The sequence below is a fragment of the Taudactylus pleione genome, unplaced genomic scaffold (assembly GCF_031769625.1).
Source record: "Taudactylus pleione unplaced genomic scaffold, aTauple2 ptg000265l, whole genome shotgun sequence".
Taxonomy (NCBI): Eukaryota; Metazoa; Chordata; class Amphibia; order Anura; family Myobatrachidae; genus Taudactylus; species Taudactylus pleione.
The window spans coordinates 11,041,596-11,058,789 of record NW_028284667.1 but is presented as its reverse complement, the minus strand read 5'-3'; the positions used below and the strand labels follow the sequence as shown (position 1 = coordinate 11,058,789).

Genomic DNA, 17,194 nt, shown 5'->3' with positions numbered 1-17,194 from the left:
GACAGCGCTGGAAATCCCGATCGTGGATAGGTAAGTATCTACTAACCTAACCCCCCGAACCCTAACCCTCCTTAGGGGTGCCTAACCCTAACTTCCCCCCCAAGTGCCTAACCCCAACCACCCCCTTCCCCGCTGCCTAAACCCGGGGGGGGTGCCTAACCCTAAGTCCCCCCGGGAGCCCTAAACCTAACCCTCCCCCCCGCGGCTGTCGGCTCGCGGCACTACGATCGGGATGCCGGGCGCCGGTCTCCCGGCGTCGGGGAAATGCGGGCGTCTACATCTAGACGCCCGGTTTTTCACCCTTGCCGGGATATGACAGTCGGGAAGCCGGCTGCCGGTATTTAGGCAGTCGGCTTCCTGATTGCTTCCCGCGGAGTCTAACCTGCTGGGAGGTATTCACCAGTGACCCCTCCAAGCAGGATATGGGTTTCAGCTGCACCCAGCAGGCAGGTCGCGGCCCTTTGGTCAGGTATCCAATACCTACGGGAATAAAGACAATACAACAATGGACCCAAAGACGTACTTCAGAAAGAAGTACTACTGCACAAGTAGTTGGTTCTTGTAACTGCACGCAGGCAAGGTGTTTTTGACGCACTGCTGCACCGAGAGGTGGCACTTGTAACTGCACACAAGTAAGGTGTTCAGACGCACTGTTGCACAAGGAAATTACACTTGTATATCACACAGGCAAGATGTTCGGACGCCCTGTTGCACAAGGAAATGACACTTGTATGGCACACAAGCAAGATGTTCAGACGCACTGTAGTACAAGCAGATGACACTTGTAACTCGAGGGTATCACTATAAGGGAACCTGGAACGAGGTGACTGCAAGTATACACAAGGTAGAGACAACGTTGTAAAGGCAACTTCCTGCTGGCCGGAGACTAGCTTTATACCATGAGGTAGCAGATCATTGGTGGACAGCATCAGCTGACCACCACCATGCTACCATTGGGTAAAGGGTAGTCAGGTGATGAAGACTGTCATGGCTGCGTCCATGACGGCAACCGCAGTAACCAAGGCACGGCACAGCTCATGGATGTCCACATGGCTCTCAGGCATAATGCTCAGAGCGTCAGTCGCCACCGCACCTGACGTCTGACTACCCGAGGGATCAGGGGAAGCCGGCGCTGAGGTGAGTAACGGCCAATCCTAGGCCACAACCTGACAAATTGTAAATTTGTTCAAGGTGCGCTCAGTTCAGCAGTTCTATTACTTTATACGACATGATTTTTGGGGTATGTTTTTGTTATACAAACTACCTGGTGTGGCAGATTAATAGTGTATTATAAATAAATGAGGATGATTGTATTATATTTACTTGATTATTCTCTAATTTGGCTATGATAAAGTGAACATGGCAGAGATTACTTTACGTATTATGCAAATGGCTCAGCTACTGTACAGATGTGCAGGTGGGGAACAAGGGCTCTTTAAAAAGCTGTGAAAAGCCATTTATCATAAACCTGGTAAATACTGTGTAGAAAAGTACATAACCATTTATAGTTTCATGTTGCCAAATACAGTACAATTGCTTTAGATTTGGAAACTGCCAGCCTGTTGACTTGAATATTATCATTTAATTGGGTACAGAAGATTAGAAGATTCTCACGTAGTCTTTCTGCACATTGGTATTGGAGAAAATAACTAGATGTAAAAAAGCTGACTGTGCTAATTATACTCTTTATAATAATATACCTTGGCATTTGAAGAGAAGCGTAAGTAAACATGCTAAAACATTTTGTACATTAAAAAATTAATAGAAGTGCTGACATGTTATAATTCCAGCAAAAGGTGATTGGCTGCTCTTAAATACATCTTGATTTAAATTGCTTCACATTCATCAGTCATATCTTAAGCAAACCTCATGACCTACAGCTGGCTAAGGTAAGAAAAACATTTACATATTCCAATTTGTCATACTTTTTAAAGACATGTAAGGAATTATATGAATATATTGAAGAATTTTAGAGTATGCAAAAAATATATTAGTACATAGAAGGTTAAATTATTTTGTAAATTGCTTAAATATATCAGAAAATATGTTGGCTCATAAAACTATAGGGCATATGGTTACATGTAACAATAAGAGTTAAGATATACAGCAAATCATTTACAGCTCTGACCAATACAGTGAACACATAATTAGCAAGTATCTTGGAGTCATGCTGGGTACACACCTACCAGACGAAACGACCGACCAGCCGTCACACAGGCCTATCGGCTGATTTGGTAAGCTATACACACTTACCAGACGAAACGACTGACCAGTCGTCACGCCGACATATCAGCTAATTTGGTAAGCTATACACACTTACCAATCGGCCGCTCGATATGTCGCAGACATCTCAACTGGATGTTCATTTAAATTTGCCCACCCAGTTGAGATGTCAGTCCTTTGGCGGGTCCCCGCACCCCTGTATGGGCGGTTTGCGGGTCGCTCGTACACACAGACGTACCAATATATCTGCAAGATATATTGGCATTAGCTGTGCTGCAAGGCTGATATGATATATCTGTGAACATCGTTGAAATGAAATGAAATAATGTTGTCTATGTTCATAGGGTAATAGCCTGCAAACTGCATACTTGCCAACTCTCCCTCATTATCGGGATGACTCCTTGAAATAGTAGTAATCTCCCTGTCTCCCTGAAGAGCCTAGAAATCTCCCTGATTGCACCTTACCCCCATTATGAAGCGGTTATATAAAAAAAGAGAGATATATATACAGCCAAATGGGATCATTAGTGTAATTTTCCTGCATTGGTTATTATAAGGCACAAAGATCCCTATGGCTACATGCATTTTCTGAAAAGTATCTGTGTGTTTTCATCAACAAATAGATCTTAGTAACTGTTTTGGGGGTGGTTTACAATTGGATATAAGTCAAGTTTATGACCCGCCTCTCAGATGTAGCAGTACACGTCCACTGTAAAGCACACTCATTGGTGTTGTTTTCACAATCTCCCTGAAATGCTTTTTCAAAAGTAGGCAAGTACTGTATGGCGAACTGCAGCATCAGCAAGTTCCGTGCTAGACTGCCCAATGTTTTAAAAGTAGCAGTCATTTAAAAGGCAAAACCAGGTTGATATTGTCTTTTAAATGACTGCTACTTTAAAACATTGGGCAGTCTCGCACGGAACTCGCCGATGCCTGCAATCCGCAGGCTATTACACACAGAATATATTCATGCCGCATATTATAATCAGCAGAAATGTGTTGTGCATACTATTCATATCATTTTGCGTCATAAGACGCGTTTTAAAGGAAAAAGTCACACAAAAATATGCTCGGCGTTATCGAGTCACACGGCTCTCATGTGTTATGTGTAACACACAGAGGATAGATGTATGTTAATCTGTACAATAGGCATGACCGAAGGAACAGAGTCAGCACACACTAACATAAATTATAGGCAGAGAAATTATAGTAATTTTAGTAAGTCTCCTGAACAGAAAATGTACTTTTATTGTCCCCTAAAACCTCCATTATATGATGAGCAAAGCTACGTTCCCCCACAAGAACATCACATGGCTAGGAACATGTGCATGTCTGTAACCCAGAGGCTCGCAAACTCTGTCCTCAAGGCACCTTAATCTTCAATTCTGCACCCAGGGCTCGTGCCCCCCAAGCCCCCATAGTTGTGGCCCTGGTATGATACAGTGATATCTAATCAGGGGTGTTTCTAGAGAGGAGGGGACCCGTGTGCAGTCTACGACACAGGCCCCCACCTCTTTGTCCGGCTGTGCACTGAGCGGTGCAAAGCCAGCAACGCACTTATAGACTCTGGGCACTAGAGTGTGCCCAGAGTCTATAGCGCATGCACAGGTCACCGGGAAAAGGGCCACCGCTGCCATTTTCCCTGTACTGCGCATGCACAAACGACGGCGGACATTTTCCACCAGTTTTTTTCCAGGCACAGACACCGGAGCCGACGTGGGACTCCGGTGAGGTAAGTTATATGGGTGCAGGGTGTGCGGTGCCCTGCACACCCTGCAAGCTGCACCCATTATAAATATGCCCCTGTATATAATGCATTACACTCAATATTATAAAAGTCTATTTATATTTTGATGAATACAATCATAAGTATACAAAATAATATCACTGAGACTATACATTTTCTAGTGCTGTGGAATATATTCCGGATACAGAAAATCTGCAGTATGCACTCATTCACAAATAAAAAAAATATATCTTTATACATTTTTATTTCAAAAGAAAAAAAATAAATACCTGTATCAAAAGCAAGACAACAGCAGGCTTTTTATTCACTATGCCCCATAGCAATAAGGAGGCTTGGACAGCCACCAAAAGGAACTAGAGGCATTGTCAATGTACCTTCTTCTTTACACACAAAAGAATAATCAACCAGTCATGTAACATGGAAATTTACTCAAGTCCTGCGGGGCTCTATGGCATGAAAGAAAAAAAATAATATCAGTAGAGTTTTACTAAACTGTCTGACACTGTATATGCTCATACTCATACATGCACATAAATGCTAATGAAAATGGATATACATTTGCATCACAGCCTCCAATTTGAGTCTGTTAGCATCCTCATGTCAATGACAGGAGACAAATAACAGACAGGCTAGGTGAATGGTAAAGGGTATATTTACTAAAGTGCATCTTTTTAGAAGTGGATATGTTGCTAGCATCCTGAGACCATTCATGTGTGGGGTTGGTTCTCAGCCAAGGGAGTGGGCTCACTCACAATTTTGCCTAAGAACACAGCCATGAATAAAGAATGGTACAGAAACATCCTCCAAGAGCAACTTCTCTCAACCTTCCAAGAACAGTTTGGTGATGAACAATGCCTTTTCCAGCAAAGTGATAACTGTGGCTCAGGGAACAAAACATCTAAATTTTGGGTCCATGGCCAGGAAACTCCCCAGACCTTAATCCCATTGGGAACTTGTGGTCAATCCTCAAGAGGCGGGTGCACAAACAAAAACCCACAAATTCTGACAAACTCCAAGCATTGATTAGGCAAGAATGGGTGGCCATCAGTCAGTATGTGGCCCAGAATTTGATTGACAGCATGCCAGGGCGAATTGCAGAGGTCTTGAAAAAGAAGGGTCAACACTGCTAATATTGTCTCTTTGCATAAACTTAATGTAATTGTCAATTGAAGCAGCAAACTTTGTGAAAACCGATACTTATGTCATTCTCAAAACTTTTGGCCATGGCTGTACAGGATTGCAGTCACTGTCTGAGGCGCCCTGAAAACAGTCGCAACACGTCTGCATTTCAATTGCCACTCAAACGATCTGTGCCAGTCAATCACTTTGCAAATAAATCCTCACTGCGAGAGACAATGGAAATTGAAGCATGCGCAGTGTGACTCCTACGCATGTGCAGATAACCAATAATCCTCCAACTGCGTAAACATCGGCACTGCGTCCATCTCTGAATCAGGCCCTCAGAAGCTCAATCATTCACTTTGGGAGCCATACTAAAATATACTTGCACATTCCAAGGGTGTGAATGATGGTGGTGTCTATAGATGTACCAGGCGGTATAACAGCATCTACAGGCGTCTCAGTCCTTTAACATTCATATGCACAGATGAACACCAGGGAAGAGCTTTGTAGTGGCATTTGTATAAATCTGCAAACGGGAGACCACCAATCGTCGCTGCCGCTTCTGTGTCCACCTCTGAATCAGGACCATAGTGTGTACAAACCAACAAGGCCAATGGAACGGAGAGGCTGAAACGGTTTAATGCATCTGAAAATGTGACCTTATGGTGACACGCCTACTATAAACTTGGTTTAGGCCTCATAAGGTAACACACACATGCCATATTGGAGTGGAAACACTGTCTGATGCAGTGAATGAGTCTTTGTGTGCCTGCTTCTTGTACACATCTATCTCACTCATTAATTTACGGGTCCATTAAGCATGAACCTGTGCGAGTCCTATGCAGTGGGTGGAAGAACCACCCCTACCCCAATTTCCTATCTCATTCCACAAAAAATATATATATATACACATGTAATTACTTGTTCAAAGTTCATATTATATATTAACAACAACTAGAGAAAGTAGAGGAAATTGTGGTGTAGCTAAAATGTACAGAGATGTAAATTGTAATATATAATTTACATTGCTTTTAGTATGTAAAACTACAACTGAGGTGCCTCACGTATGTGCTTAGGTACCTAATACATAACTGTTAACGATCCCCTGTAGGAGATATCAGAGGGAGAAACCCAGATTGGAGATACGGGGACGGAGTGCCATGAATTATTATAGTGTTGTGTAAAGGGGAGTATAATAGGTCGCAATAACACAATTTGCAGCAAATCACATCACCATGCCGACTGACCTTGCTGGAGAAGTTGGCAGGAGAACTCCACAAAATTTGTGAGTTTCCCTGAAATTCCCAGAGATTACAAAAGCATGGTGTTAACAACAGCTCAAGCTGTTTCAATATCTAAAAACTATTTGACCTCTTTAAAAAATTAAAAAGGGATAAATTCCAGTGGTGGATTTTACCTAAGGGCTGCAGCTCCGCCAGCAAAACATCACCCTCGTTAAGCCCCCAGTCTGTGCACTGGCAGGTATCACATGGAAACCTTTTCTTTTGCTAATCACAAGCCGGACTGTCAGTCCCCGGGGGAGGTGTTTTCTCCCTCTGGGACTGCCAACCCGGACGGCTATAGCAGAGACAAACTTAGACATTCTGGCTTCCCCCAAACGGCATATGGGGGCATGGCCAAAAACATTACCTGGCATTAGGGGCGGTGCGTGGGTGTGACTGCGCAACTTTGTCATAGTGGCCCTGCAAAGCAGGGGGCATGGCCAAGATTACCCCATGCTGTAGGGGTGAGTGTGTGTGAAGGGGGGGGGGTAATGCAGGGGTATGCGGGCGGGTGGCGGCCAGCCAGGAGACTTGCCCACTTTTTCAGGTGGCTGGGAGCGCCACCCGATTTTCGGGAGAATCCCGGCAAGTATGAGCAGAGAGCTCTTCCAATATGAAGCTACTTCTGCTGCTAGTGCTCCGGTCTTTCCTGACTTCTAGTGGCTGCAGCCAATGTGCCCTAGAAGCCGAGTTCTGCGTGGATTTTCTGCACATCAGCATTAAATACTATGGCGCCCAAACTGGCACAAAAATGCTGGGCGTCACCACTGATTATTTCCTAGTTTGCCTGAACATCTCCCCCTCTGCTTTTTTTCATAGGTATCAGTCACATACAAGAATCAATTTCAGCATTTACACAATATTACTCAATTCTTAACAAAGAATTAGGTTCCAAATTAGCACTAAACAGCAGCAAACAATTCGAATCTTGCTGTCATTATCGGATTTGCACTAGACAGAGAAAAAACTAATTGCAGATTGGCTGCTGTGATTCATTGTAACTTTAGCACCCAAATGCATAAATAAACCATACTGTGTGGTTCTTTCACAAAGCAATTGTCCATCAGCATATGTGCTAAATGTTGATCGTTCCTGCTATGTCTCTAGCAATATATACGCTCAGAAGGAACTCGCCCTTTTCTCCAAATATTCTGTGTTATCAGCTGCAGTTGGCTGACTACAGGAAATATGCAGTTTGGTATCATAGCACTGGAACACACAGCAGTAGCACGTGCCCATGAGTGATAACTTTGTTTATATTTCACCTCAACACGTTACTTTCTCCAACATACTTCACTGCCCTCTCTATTCCACATGCCTGCCTCAAGGACTGACACAACCTGCACTTGCTAACACGGACACATGAGGAGATGTACAGGTGTTTCCTGAGCACTGCATAGGAATGGAAACAATAAGCAAATGTGATTCTTTTGTGCTTTTTAATGCACATTAGTTTTTGCCTATTATACCGAACAGGCATTTCAAGGCAATCCAGGATGTAATTATGTGACTTTACTAAAGGGGTCTAGTTCTAATAATCTGTGCTGTTTAATGACTTGGCTTTATTAAAATCTATGTATATTTATCATGCAGAACTATAAAATTGGCCATCGTCATCTTTGAAAGTAATCAGTGCCCAATTCAGATCTGCATGCGATTTTCCAGCATCAGCGTCTGTATTGCATGCTCGGAAATAAAGATGCATCTCTACCTATAACAGGAGTTGGCTGCATCCACTTGCGAAGCCGTCATCACTATCGTTGCAGGCCTTCCTCAGCCCGGTCATTGGTGCAAGAGACACATCTGTAATCAAATAGATCTCTGCATACACTCGCCTCTGATACTACTCTCTCTACACACTCATGGAACACTTGTGTATGAATGCCCAGCTGCCGTCCAGTTACAGTCACTAAGGCATGGACAGGTGCTCCAAGAGAGGGGGGTGGATACTGATTACCTGGACTCTGGCTTGATGGGGGGTCCCAGCGGGGGCTCGGGTCAGCTGCTGAGCCTTTGCGGCGCCACTGAGATTCATCATTGCAGCGTATGGCACTGCAAAATATAGCATTTTTTTTTAAATGGAGGATGCATGGCCACGACTTCCAGATTTGTCTACACACCCAGGTCACAGGTCTGTGTCAGCTCCCAATGGCCCTGGGTATGAAGTTGCGTCTGAGATGTGTATGACTCTAAGGGCCGTATTCAATTAGGTATGAAACGTCCCATACTTTTCGCATGCCGGAATTTTCGCCGACATCGCTGGTTTTCCATGGCTGAAAGTATTGCGCTCGTTCCCGCTTATCCCCGTATTCAATTGGAAATCGCCGAAAACGGAACCCAGCAAATTCATACCTGGCAAAAAGTGCTGTCAGATTTGGGGAAATCCGCCTGACACCCCCCAAAAGATGCACTGACATTGGGAAACACTATAGATACCCCCGAATAGCCCTGCTGAAGGTATTTGGAGTACTTAAATGCTCTCAATAGCTGCTAACTAGTGTCTTTGCAAAACTAGTGAAGAATAGCATTTTTTTGGGGGGAAAAATAAGTAGCTCCAGCAAATTTGGGGTACATGAAAATGGGTGCAAGCATATTTTAAAATTGCTAAAGTGAAGTTTAAAAAAAAGTAAAAAAATCCACCTGCAAACTTAAAAACACCTGGGGCATACTTGGGGACCCCCCTCGAGTCTATTCCGCTAGTTTTTAAGTTTGTCCCTCAACTTTTTAGCCAACTTTTTCAAAGTACTTGTTTGGGGTGTTCTTAAGTATTTTTGAACTTTTTTTGACACAGTTTACCTTAGGGGGGCTGTCCCAAGGGTGCAGGGGGTTCCCACAAGTTTGCACCCCAAAACCCCAATTCTGCACTTTTTTTCGACAGCTTACATAGGCGAATCTTTTTCGCCTATTCCAATGCATTGACTTTCCGCATCGGCGAAAAGTCTTTGGAATTGAATACGGGGATAAGTTTTCGCCTGGCGACAGGATGTCACCGGCGAAACTTTTCCACAGAAACGGGCTTTTCGCGCCTAATTGAATACGGCCCTTAATCGCCTGTAGTTGCTCAAAGATGTACATACAAGCTCTGAACCATGCGCTATATGCTGATTGAGCTTGCGTGCCAAGCTCAATCAGGCCCTCTCTTTTCAAGTATGATTAATGTGAATCATAAGCGAGACTGGTGACTTTATTACATAAATTACGTGTGTGTTTAAAGGCTTTTTCAACATTTCTCAAAATGTGTCTAGAAAATGTTGTAGAAAAAGGCTGTAAGCCCACTCTTAAAATATGTGAACGCCTTCCTAAGTGAGCCTTCTCCACCGCCCAAAATCTCTTTATATAATCCCATCCATTTAAATTAAACCTTTTGTTTGCATTTTTTTGCCAGATCCTCCTAGTACCTTCATTCAATAATGCACTCACAGAAATTAGAAGCATCTGTGCAAAAGCTGATACTTGACATCACAAAATGTACTTGCATTACGCTTTTGCACTTTTTTAAATGGCTACTACTATTCTGGGGCCCTGGTACTATTGCAGATCAGACCAAGCCAATGCACACTGACTATAAGGCATGGTCGCACCATAAGCCTGGGCGCAAGGCTGCAGCTTATTGGCAAGACTAAGCACCTACACAGTTTCCGAGACCCATACAATGTACTGCACCCACCTCCTACTGGTGCCCCTGGACCTAAATGGGTTCTGCTTGCTGTGAACAATGAATACATTCTTGGGAAACAGATTGACATCTACCACTGTGGTACAAGTGTAAAGATTATTCTTATTAATTCCTTTAACAAGCATCACTTTGGAAAAGTACTGACAGAATAGGGATATAAAATATACTAAATAAGAAAACATTGCACAAATGTATCTTGAAATGTAACTTTGTCTTTGATAAATAGATTTTTTTTCCAGATTAAAGTTACTATTTGCCTTTGTGTGTGTTACACCTGCAGGTATACAGAAAGCGCCACGTGACATTATGACATCTTGGATTATGCTCAGTTCACTTCTAGGAGCTGCTTTGTGCCTGCCAGTGAGTTCTAGCAATCTATATGCACCATCTGTATGAGGGATATATACCCATGTTATCAGATATGACAAAAGACAAATACCATTATATGTAGTTTACATTCTGTGATTTATTTTATTCACATATACAATACAAAGCAAAATTGGATAAATCTTTTGTAATATGCTCAAAAATACATGGATAATATAAAATGGGCACACACAAGGTTATTATGTCTGCAGATTTGTTAGTTTACAGACTAGTTGCAAAGACATTAGTCTATAAAATCAATGGCTAAAACCACAGTACGTCATACTTACCTACAATCCCGGAATGTGCGGGAGACTCATGGACTCCACTGAGAGTACGGCCAGCCTCCCAGATGCTGCGCACTTCCTCCAAAATGCAGTGTTTTTAGGAAGATCTGAAGGTGTTCAAAACAAACCTCTTTTACATGGCACACTGTTGTGTAACACTTTGTACTTATTTGGGCTTTACCCTTTACAAGGCAGCGAATAGCAGCTTTATATAGCAGGAGGCAGGGCTGACGTGATTGCGGCAACACCTCCCACCTGGCTGCCCCCTCCTGGAGGCTGTACTCATTGCTTCTTTTAGATCTCATTCCTCTCCCATTTACATCTCTGACCTCATCTCCCTTCACACTCCCATCCACCTTTTTCACTCAACAAATGCACGTCGCCTCTCCTGCCAACTGACTACTTCCTCCCACTCTCGCCTCCAAGACTTTGCCTGTGTTGCTCCCTACCTCTGGAACTCTCTCCCTCTTCCCATAAGACTCTCCACCTCTCTACAAATCTTCAAACTGGCTCTCAAGACCCACTACTTAATCAAAGTCTTTCACCTCTCATCCTAACCTGCTGCTACTTGTTGCTTCCTCCCTGTCCAACCCATCTGTGTCACACTTGTTTGTCTGCCCCTTTGGAATGTATGCTCTCACAAGCAGGGCCCTCTACCCTCTTGTGCTTCTCCTTACTTATACTGTCATCTACTCCTCACTCGGGCATCTAACACTTGGTTGCTTACGCCCTGTTGCTTATTTGAGTGTTATGATCACTAATGCAGCAATATATATATATAAGACTTGTCCTTGTCCTGCATTGTATTGTACTGTAATGGTGGATACACACGGTCAGACTTGCTAGATCAACGAAGAACGATTTGACCAACGATTTCATGAACGATGAACGATTTCTGACAGTATTAAAACGAATGAAATCGTCCAAATCTGTCTGCAAACACAGTCGGTCAGATATCATTATCTGACATGCGGGAACGCACATCGTTGGTCGATGTATGCCCTACAAGTCAAAGATATGAACGATTTTTACAATCGTTATCGTTCATATCTGATAAGAAATCTGACTGTGTGTATGCACCGTAAGTCACTTATTTGTTTATGTACTTTGTGAGGTGATGCAGAACACGTGGCGCCATATAAATAAATAATAAGATGATTCTTGTACAAATGATAGTCCATATGATAAAATAATGTATGCAGTTGTACATGTACCCACAGACTTTCTATTGCTTTGTTTTCCTTTGTGTAAATTTTGAAATTGCAAATAGGATTTAAAAGCAATAACACTTCGTAAAATATAATGTTCAGTCCCAGCGTTGATTAAGCATATGGGGGAGGAATTCAATTGAACGCGAGTTTGATTAGCTCTGGGAATGAGTGCCCAGAGATATTCAATTGTCCGCATTGCTTCCGGCACTTAAGTTGGGAGATGCAGTTTACCGTGACTAATGGCCAAGAATTAGTCACAGTAAACAGCATTTTCCAACTTAAGTACTGAGCATGACGCTGTTAGCACACACGGTAAGCCGGCAACTAGCATTGTGGCACTAGTTAAGTCGGGTTTGTGCTTGCACCTTATGAGGGTGCAGCAGAAATCCAAGTGGCAGGTTTACAGCGCGTCCAATGGCTCCAGGCACTCAATCCAGGAGCTTAACAAATTTGCGCACAATTGCAATCCCCCAATAGTGAAATATGCTGCAGGAAAGCTTTGAGATGCACTAATGAAAGCACTTCTAGAGCTGTCGTGTTAAAGTCAAAGTACAAAGTTTTACTGCCCTTTTATTAAGCGTACTTTTTCAACACCCATTGTTTTTCAAACCTTTAAAGTACCACCATTACAACCAATGTAGGAAACTATTTTGTAAGAGGAGCCAATATTTAGGAAAAGGCAGATTACCAATTCACTAGGTGATATTGACACAACTGAAAGATGAGGCACAGGTTCGTAGTGAATTGCATACCTCCCAACATTTCAGAATTATGTAATAGGGACAGTGGACATGGCCACATCACCACTGGTGTATAGCCACATTCCCAGGGTGTGCGTACCGCTGCCCGTTAACCATCTCCTCTAACCCTTGGAACCACCATTCACTGCTGCATACACCAGTAACAGGTGCAGTAACAGATTCACAGGGCATAAACTATGGAATGCTCAACAGTGGACAACTTTTATGTGTTATCATCCTGAGTGGGATAGTGGGGAATTGCTTTATGCTACCCTTGAATGATCCATACATGGAGTACAATGACCACATGATAAATAGCAAGATGTCACAGGAAGGCATTAACAATTAGGGGAAAATGTATATGATGGACTCAGAATTTTCTATATTACTAATGTGAAATCTATATATTTCAATTTGCAGCTTCCTCCTCATCCCCAGCATCCAGGATATGTCAACTTAAGTTATGAGGTAGTAAAAAAAAAATTATTTATATTCCTTTCTTTCTGCTTCTGCATAACACATATGTAACTTGGCAAAAAAGGTGATCCTGAGATGCTTAACATGCTATAAAGCGGTCAACAGTTTTAATATATTGAGTTCAATTTAAGCCACATCCACATCCCCGATTCATCCAAACCATACCTAGGGGCCTATTCATTAAACCTAAAAATTCTCTGGAGATAACTAGCTTTAGAACTCGCATGGAGTTCTACCTAATTATAGATGGAATTCATCATTCCACCTCTCCATAAGTATCTATTCCGAAAAGCTGTCATTTTTGCGATGACAGCTTTTCGGGAAATAGATACTTTTCCCTGCCTACACTACCTTATCGCATCTGGAAACAGTGCTGCGCATGCGCTGTTACATCTGTAAAACCAGCGCATGCGCAGCACTGCCTACAGATGCGTTAAGTTTGTGTACCCCCCCTCCCCCCTACGCTCATCTCCCCCCACCCCCGACTTACCTGTCCGCGCAGCAGCCTCCGGCTCCGTCCTGCTGGTCTGTCATATGGTTTCCCAGCAGACCACATGACAGATTAGAAAAAAAAAAAACTTTTTTTTTTTTTTGTCTAAACTTTCTTGTGCTCTGCTGGGGGGCACACATGTCCGACCAGCTTCCAGAGCCTGAGGACGGAGCAGAGCGCCAGAGGGACTTGTCGGGGGACCTGCACATGCGGATACAGGTAAGTTTCACCTGCTATTCGCCACCTCACAGTGGCGAATAGTAACTGCATCAAATTCCGAAAATTTATAGTTTTCGGAATTTGATGAATAGCACAATTTCCACATCCCCATACTAATGTATGGGGAGTCTGGAAATTAACGCAGGGGAACTTAGCAAGGAGATATCACAGATATCTCCTGTGCTAAGTGGCTACATGAATACCAAAATAACGTTATTTAAGGAAAATGTCCTTAAAAACATTATTTTAGTGTTGATGAATAGGCAACAACTTTTCCCCTAGACAACAACTTTTCAGGTTGAGATAGGGGAATTGATATTGTTCAACATGTTGAATTTTCCCGATTTCCCGACCCAGATTTCGGTATAACTTGTAATTGCAGCAATCGGTCACAGATGTATGGGCCCCTTAAAATCGCCAGTGGTAATAATGCCACTGGAACAAAGGTTTCCGTTTTCCAACCTGTTTCTAAGTGTTAAAAGGCTAGTAACCTCACAAAGTGGGTATGTGGTTATAGTCTATTCTAGGGTAAAGGTAAAAGTTTTTTCTATAAATACACATACATCTATCCTCTGTGTGCTGCAAGTCGCGTGACACAACGTGTGAGTGCCGTGTGACTCGGTAGTGCAGAACGTCTTTTTGTGCTACTTTTACCTTCAAATGTGTCTTATTCGCACATTGGTGTAAATAGAACGCACAATCATTTTCTATGTTCTGTGTGCGTCTGCGGGTGTATCTGCATGCTAAACACTACGTTATAGTGTCACAGACGCTGACACTGTAACGTAGCATTTTGCATGCAGATACACCCGCAGTCGCACACAGAACATAGGCATGACACATGTTTTAATCGGCAGAAGCTGATTGTGCGTTCTATTTACACCAATGTGCGAATAAGACACATTTGAAGGTAAAAAGTCGCACACAAACAGACTGACGCTACCGTGTCACGCCACAACGTGGCGTGACTAGAAGGGCTGTTTAATGCGCAAGAAGGCTAGATGTATGTGGACAAATCTGTACTGACATTTTACACATATTTTAGAAACTATTCTTGATTATATATAAAGAAAACAACAATCCATTTGTCCAATGTTTGGAAAGAAAATACTAGTGTGATCAACTTAATGGTTACATTTCATTCAATACAGACAGTTATAAACTTTATTATCAGTTACTTATATAGCGCTAGCATATTCCATTCTGCTTTACAATTGGGAACAAACTGTAATAAAACAAGACTGGGTAATAACAGACAGACATAGAGGGAAGAGGGCCCTGCTTGCAAACTTATGTTCTATAGGGAAATAGTCATTGATACACAATGATAGGTGCTACCTATCGCATATCAGTCCAGCCAGATACATTTTGCAATCTTGTCAATGTGTAATAGGCCTCCTGGTAACACAGCAAGCTGGATTTGTATACCAAACGTTCTGGGTAAATGGTAGCCAATTCTGGATCAGGACTCACAAGCATTACTTAACCATTACATGACTATTGTAGGAAAAGCATGCTTTACAACAGACATATCTGTAGCTTAGTATTATGTGGTCTTTCTTTTAGATATTAACACCATTAAAATGGTACCAATCCATGATGAAGCATCAGGTGAGATATGCTATATATGCCTGTGTACATATAGTTCTGAATACTAGACAAAACTATTTCTAAATAGGTATGTGTAATTAGATATATAGCAGTTACTGTATGCACAAATCCTAATACCTCTCAGATATTATGAAGTGTTTCCTTAGAGTGGAATGAAACACAAAAAACAATAAAACTACATATTAAAGTTCCAGTTATTTAATTCACAGTGCAGCTAGCAGGGGAGTTATTGATTCAAGTCAGTGACTTGGAGTGGGGGAGCATTTCACAGAAATAAAACCAATGAACAGCATTGAGGAATGCCCATTTCTTTATATTTTTTCTACAATTAAGGACCAGTATGTCCTAAAGATTATCTTTTTAGGTTATAGTTGTAAATATATGACAGCTCCCGTTGTGCTGATGTCATTAGAAGCAGATAAATATCAGTCTCTAGTGAAGGACATTTATCTTCTGAATGGAACAGACAAACTTCAATTGTACTAATAGATATTCTACTTTTGCAGTACCCCTCTTATGGCTATGAGCCCATGTCTGGATGGCTGCAGAATACAATGATTCCCTTGCCACCAATAATGCCCCGACAACAGCTACCATTTCCACATGCAATACCAAAAGTGCCAACACACCAACCTATGCTTTTACCTCACCAGCCCATGGTTCCTGTACATCCCCATCATCCAACTATCCCCCTTTCACCCCCACAAACCCACCAATTAAACCCTACCTACTGGGCAAACGCTGAAAGTCAATTCCCAGCAAACACTCAACCAATTGAACCACCAAAACCAGATGTTTCAAACCAACCCGGTCAGCCTCTCTTCCCAATCCAACAACAGCCTCCACTTGTGGAAGAAAGGCCACATGATCCATGGCAACCAGCAAGCAAAACAAAGCAAGAGGAGCTGGTAAGAATCACTTAATTATAAGCAGCAAGCATGGTTTCCAGATAGCTTTCTATAGCTAAACAGTGCAATCATATTCTAATGATTGGTATGTAAATATTAAGACCTATTACAATAGATTACTTGTTTAATGTATTCATCTCAGAAGGGAAGGCTCATAATGTGACCTGACTAATATGGTAATGGAATTTTTCAAGCTTATTACAGGAAGGCCATCGAAATGTGCAAAGCCTCCGAGCCATTCAATTCTCAAATAACCAAACTAGACATGAAAAATGTCAGCCAAAGCCATTGGGAAACATGTATTAATGTGCAGTTACACAGATATTTTATAACCCATACTTTTGTTTATTATTTTTTGTTATGATCAGACTTATCTAATTATTTTAGAACAGAGAGCGTAGAATAAGGCATAACACAAAGTAAGAGAGCAACAAAAAATAATAATCAGAATAGAAAAATAGAATAGTTTTGGCAAAACGCAGATGTAACAAATTCCATTTCAAATGACAGATCAGATCCCACTAAATAAGGAGCACAATACTGGACAGCATATGTTTATGTTTTATGTGACTCAAAATAGCATGCTAATTAAACAAGCACAGGAAACCGTTATCCATAAATGTAAAGCAAGCTCCTACACATGACAGGAACTCTATGGGCTTCCCACATTATCAGGATGCCCTGTAAATCATGATGTGGCCTTTGGAAGATAAGATTATTATGTTTATATTAGGTAAAATATCTACAAATGATAAAAATAGTGTGTAGTTGTGCATTGGAGACCCCCTTTTAGTTGCATACGCCAAAGTGATAACAGTATATGTATTTCTTTAT

The 17,194-nt window shown here is 42.1% G+C and overlaps 2 protein-coding genes across 2 annotated transcripts in view; one reads left to right on the top strand and one right to left on the bottom strand.

Annotated features, from left to right (window-relative positions):
* Positions 1-17,194, bottom strand: part of ARHGAP6 (Rho GTPase activating protein 6) — a 295,952-nt gene that overhangs the window by 151,097 nt on the left and 127,661 nt on the right. The window lies entirely within an intron of this gene.
* Positions 6,794-17,194, top strand: part of AMELX (amelogenin X-linked) — a 129,739-nt gene continuing 119,338 nt past the window's right edge. Inside the window, exons 1-5 of the mRNA XM_088481180.1 lie at positions 6,794-6,839; positions 10,332-10,411; positions 13,076-13,123; positions 15,408-15,452; positions 15,959-16,360. Coding sequence (XP_088337306.1) covers positions 6,812-6,839; positions 10,332-10,411; positions 13,076-13,123; positions 15,408-15,452; positions 15,959-16,360 — 603 coding nt within the window. The 5' untranslated portion in view covers positions 6,794-6,811. The remainder of the gene's footprint in view (positions 6,840-10,331; positions 10,412-13,075; positions 13,124-15,407; positions 15,453-15,958; positions 16,361-17,194) is intronic.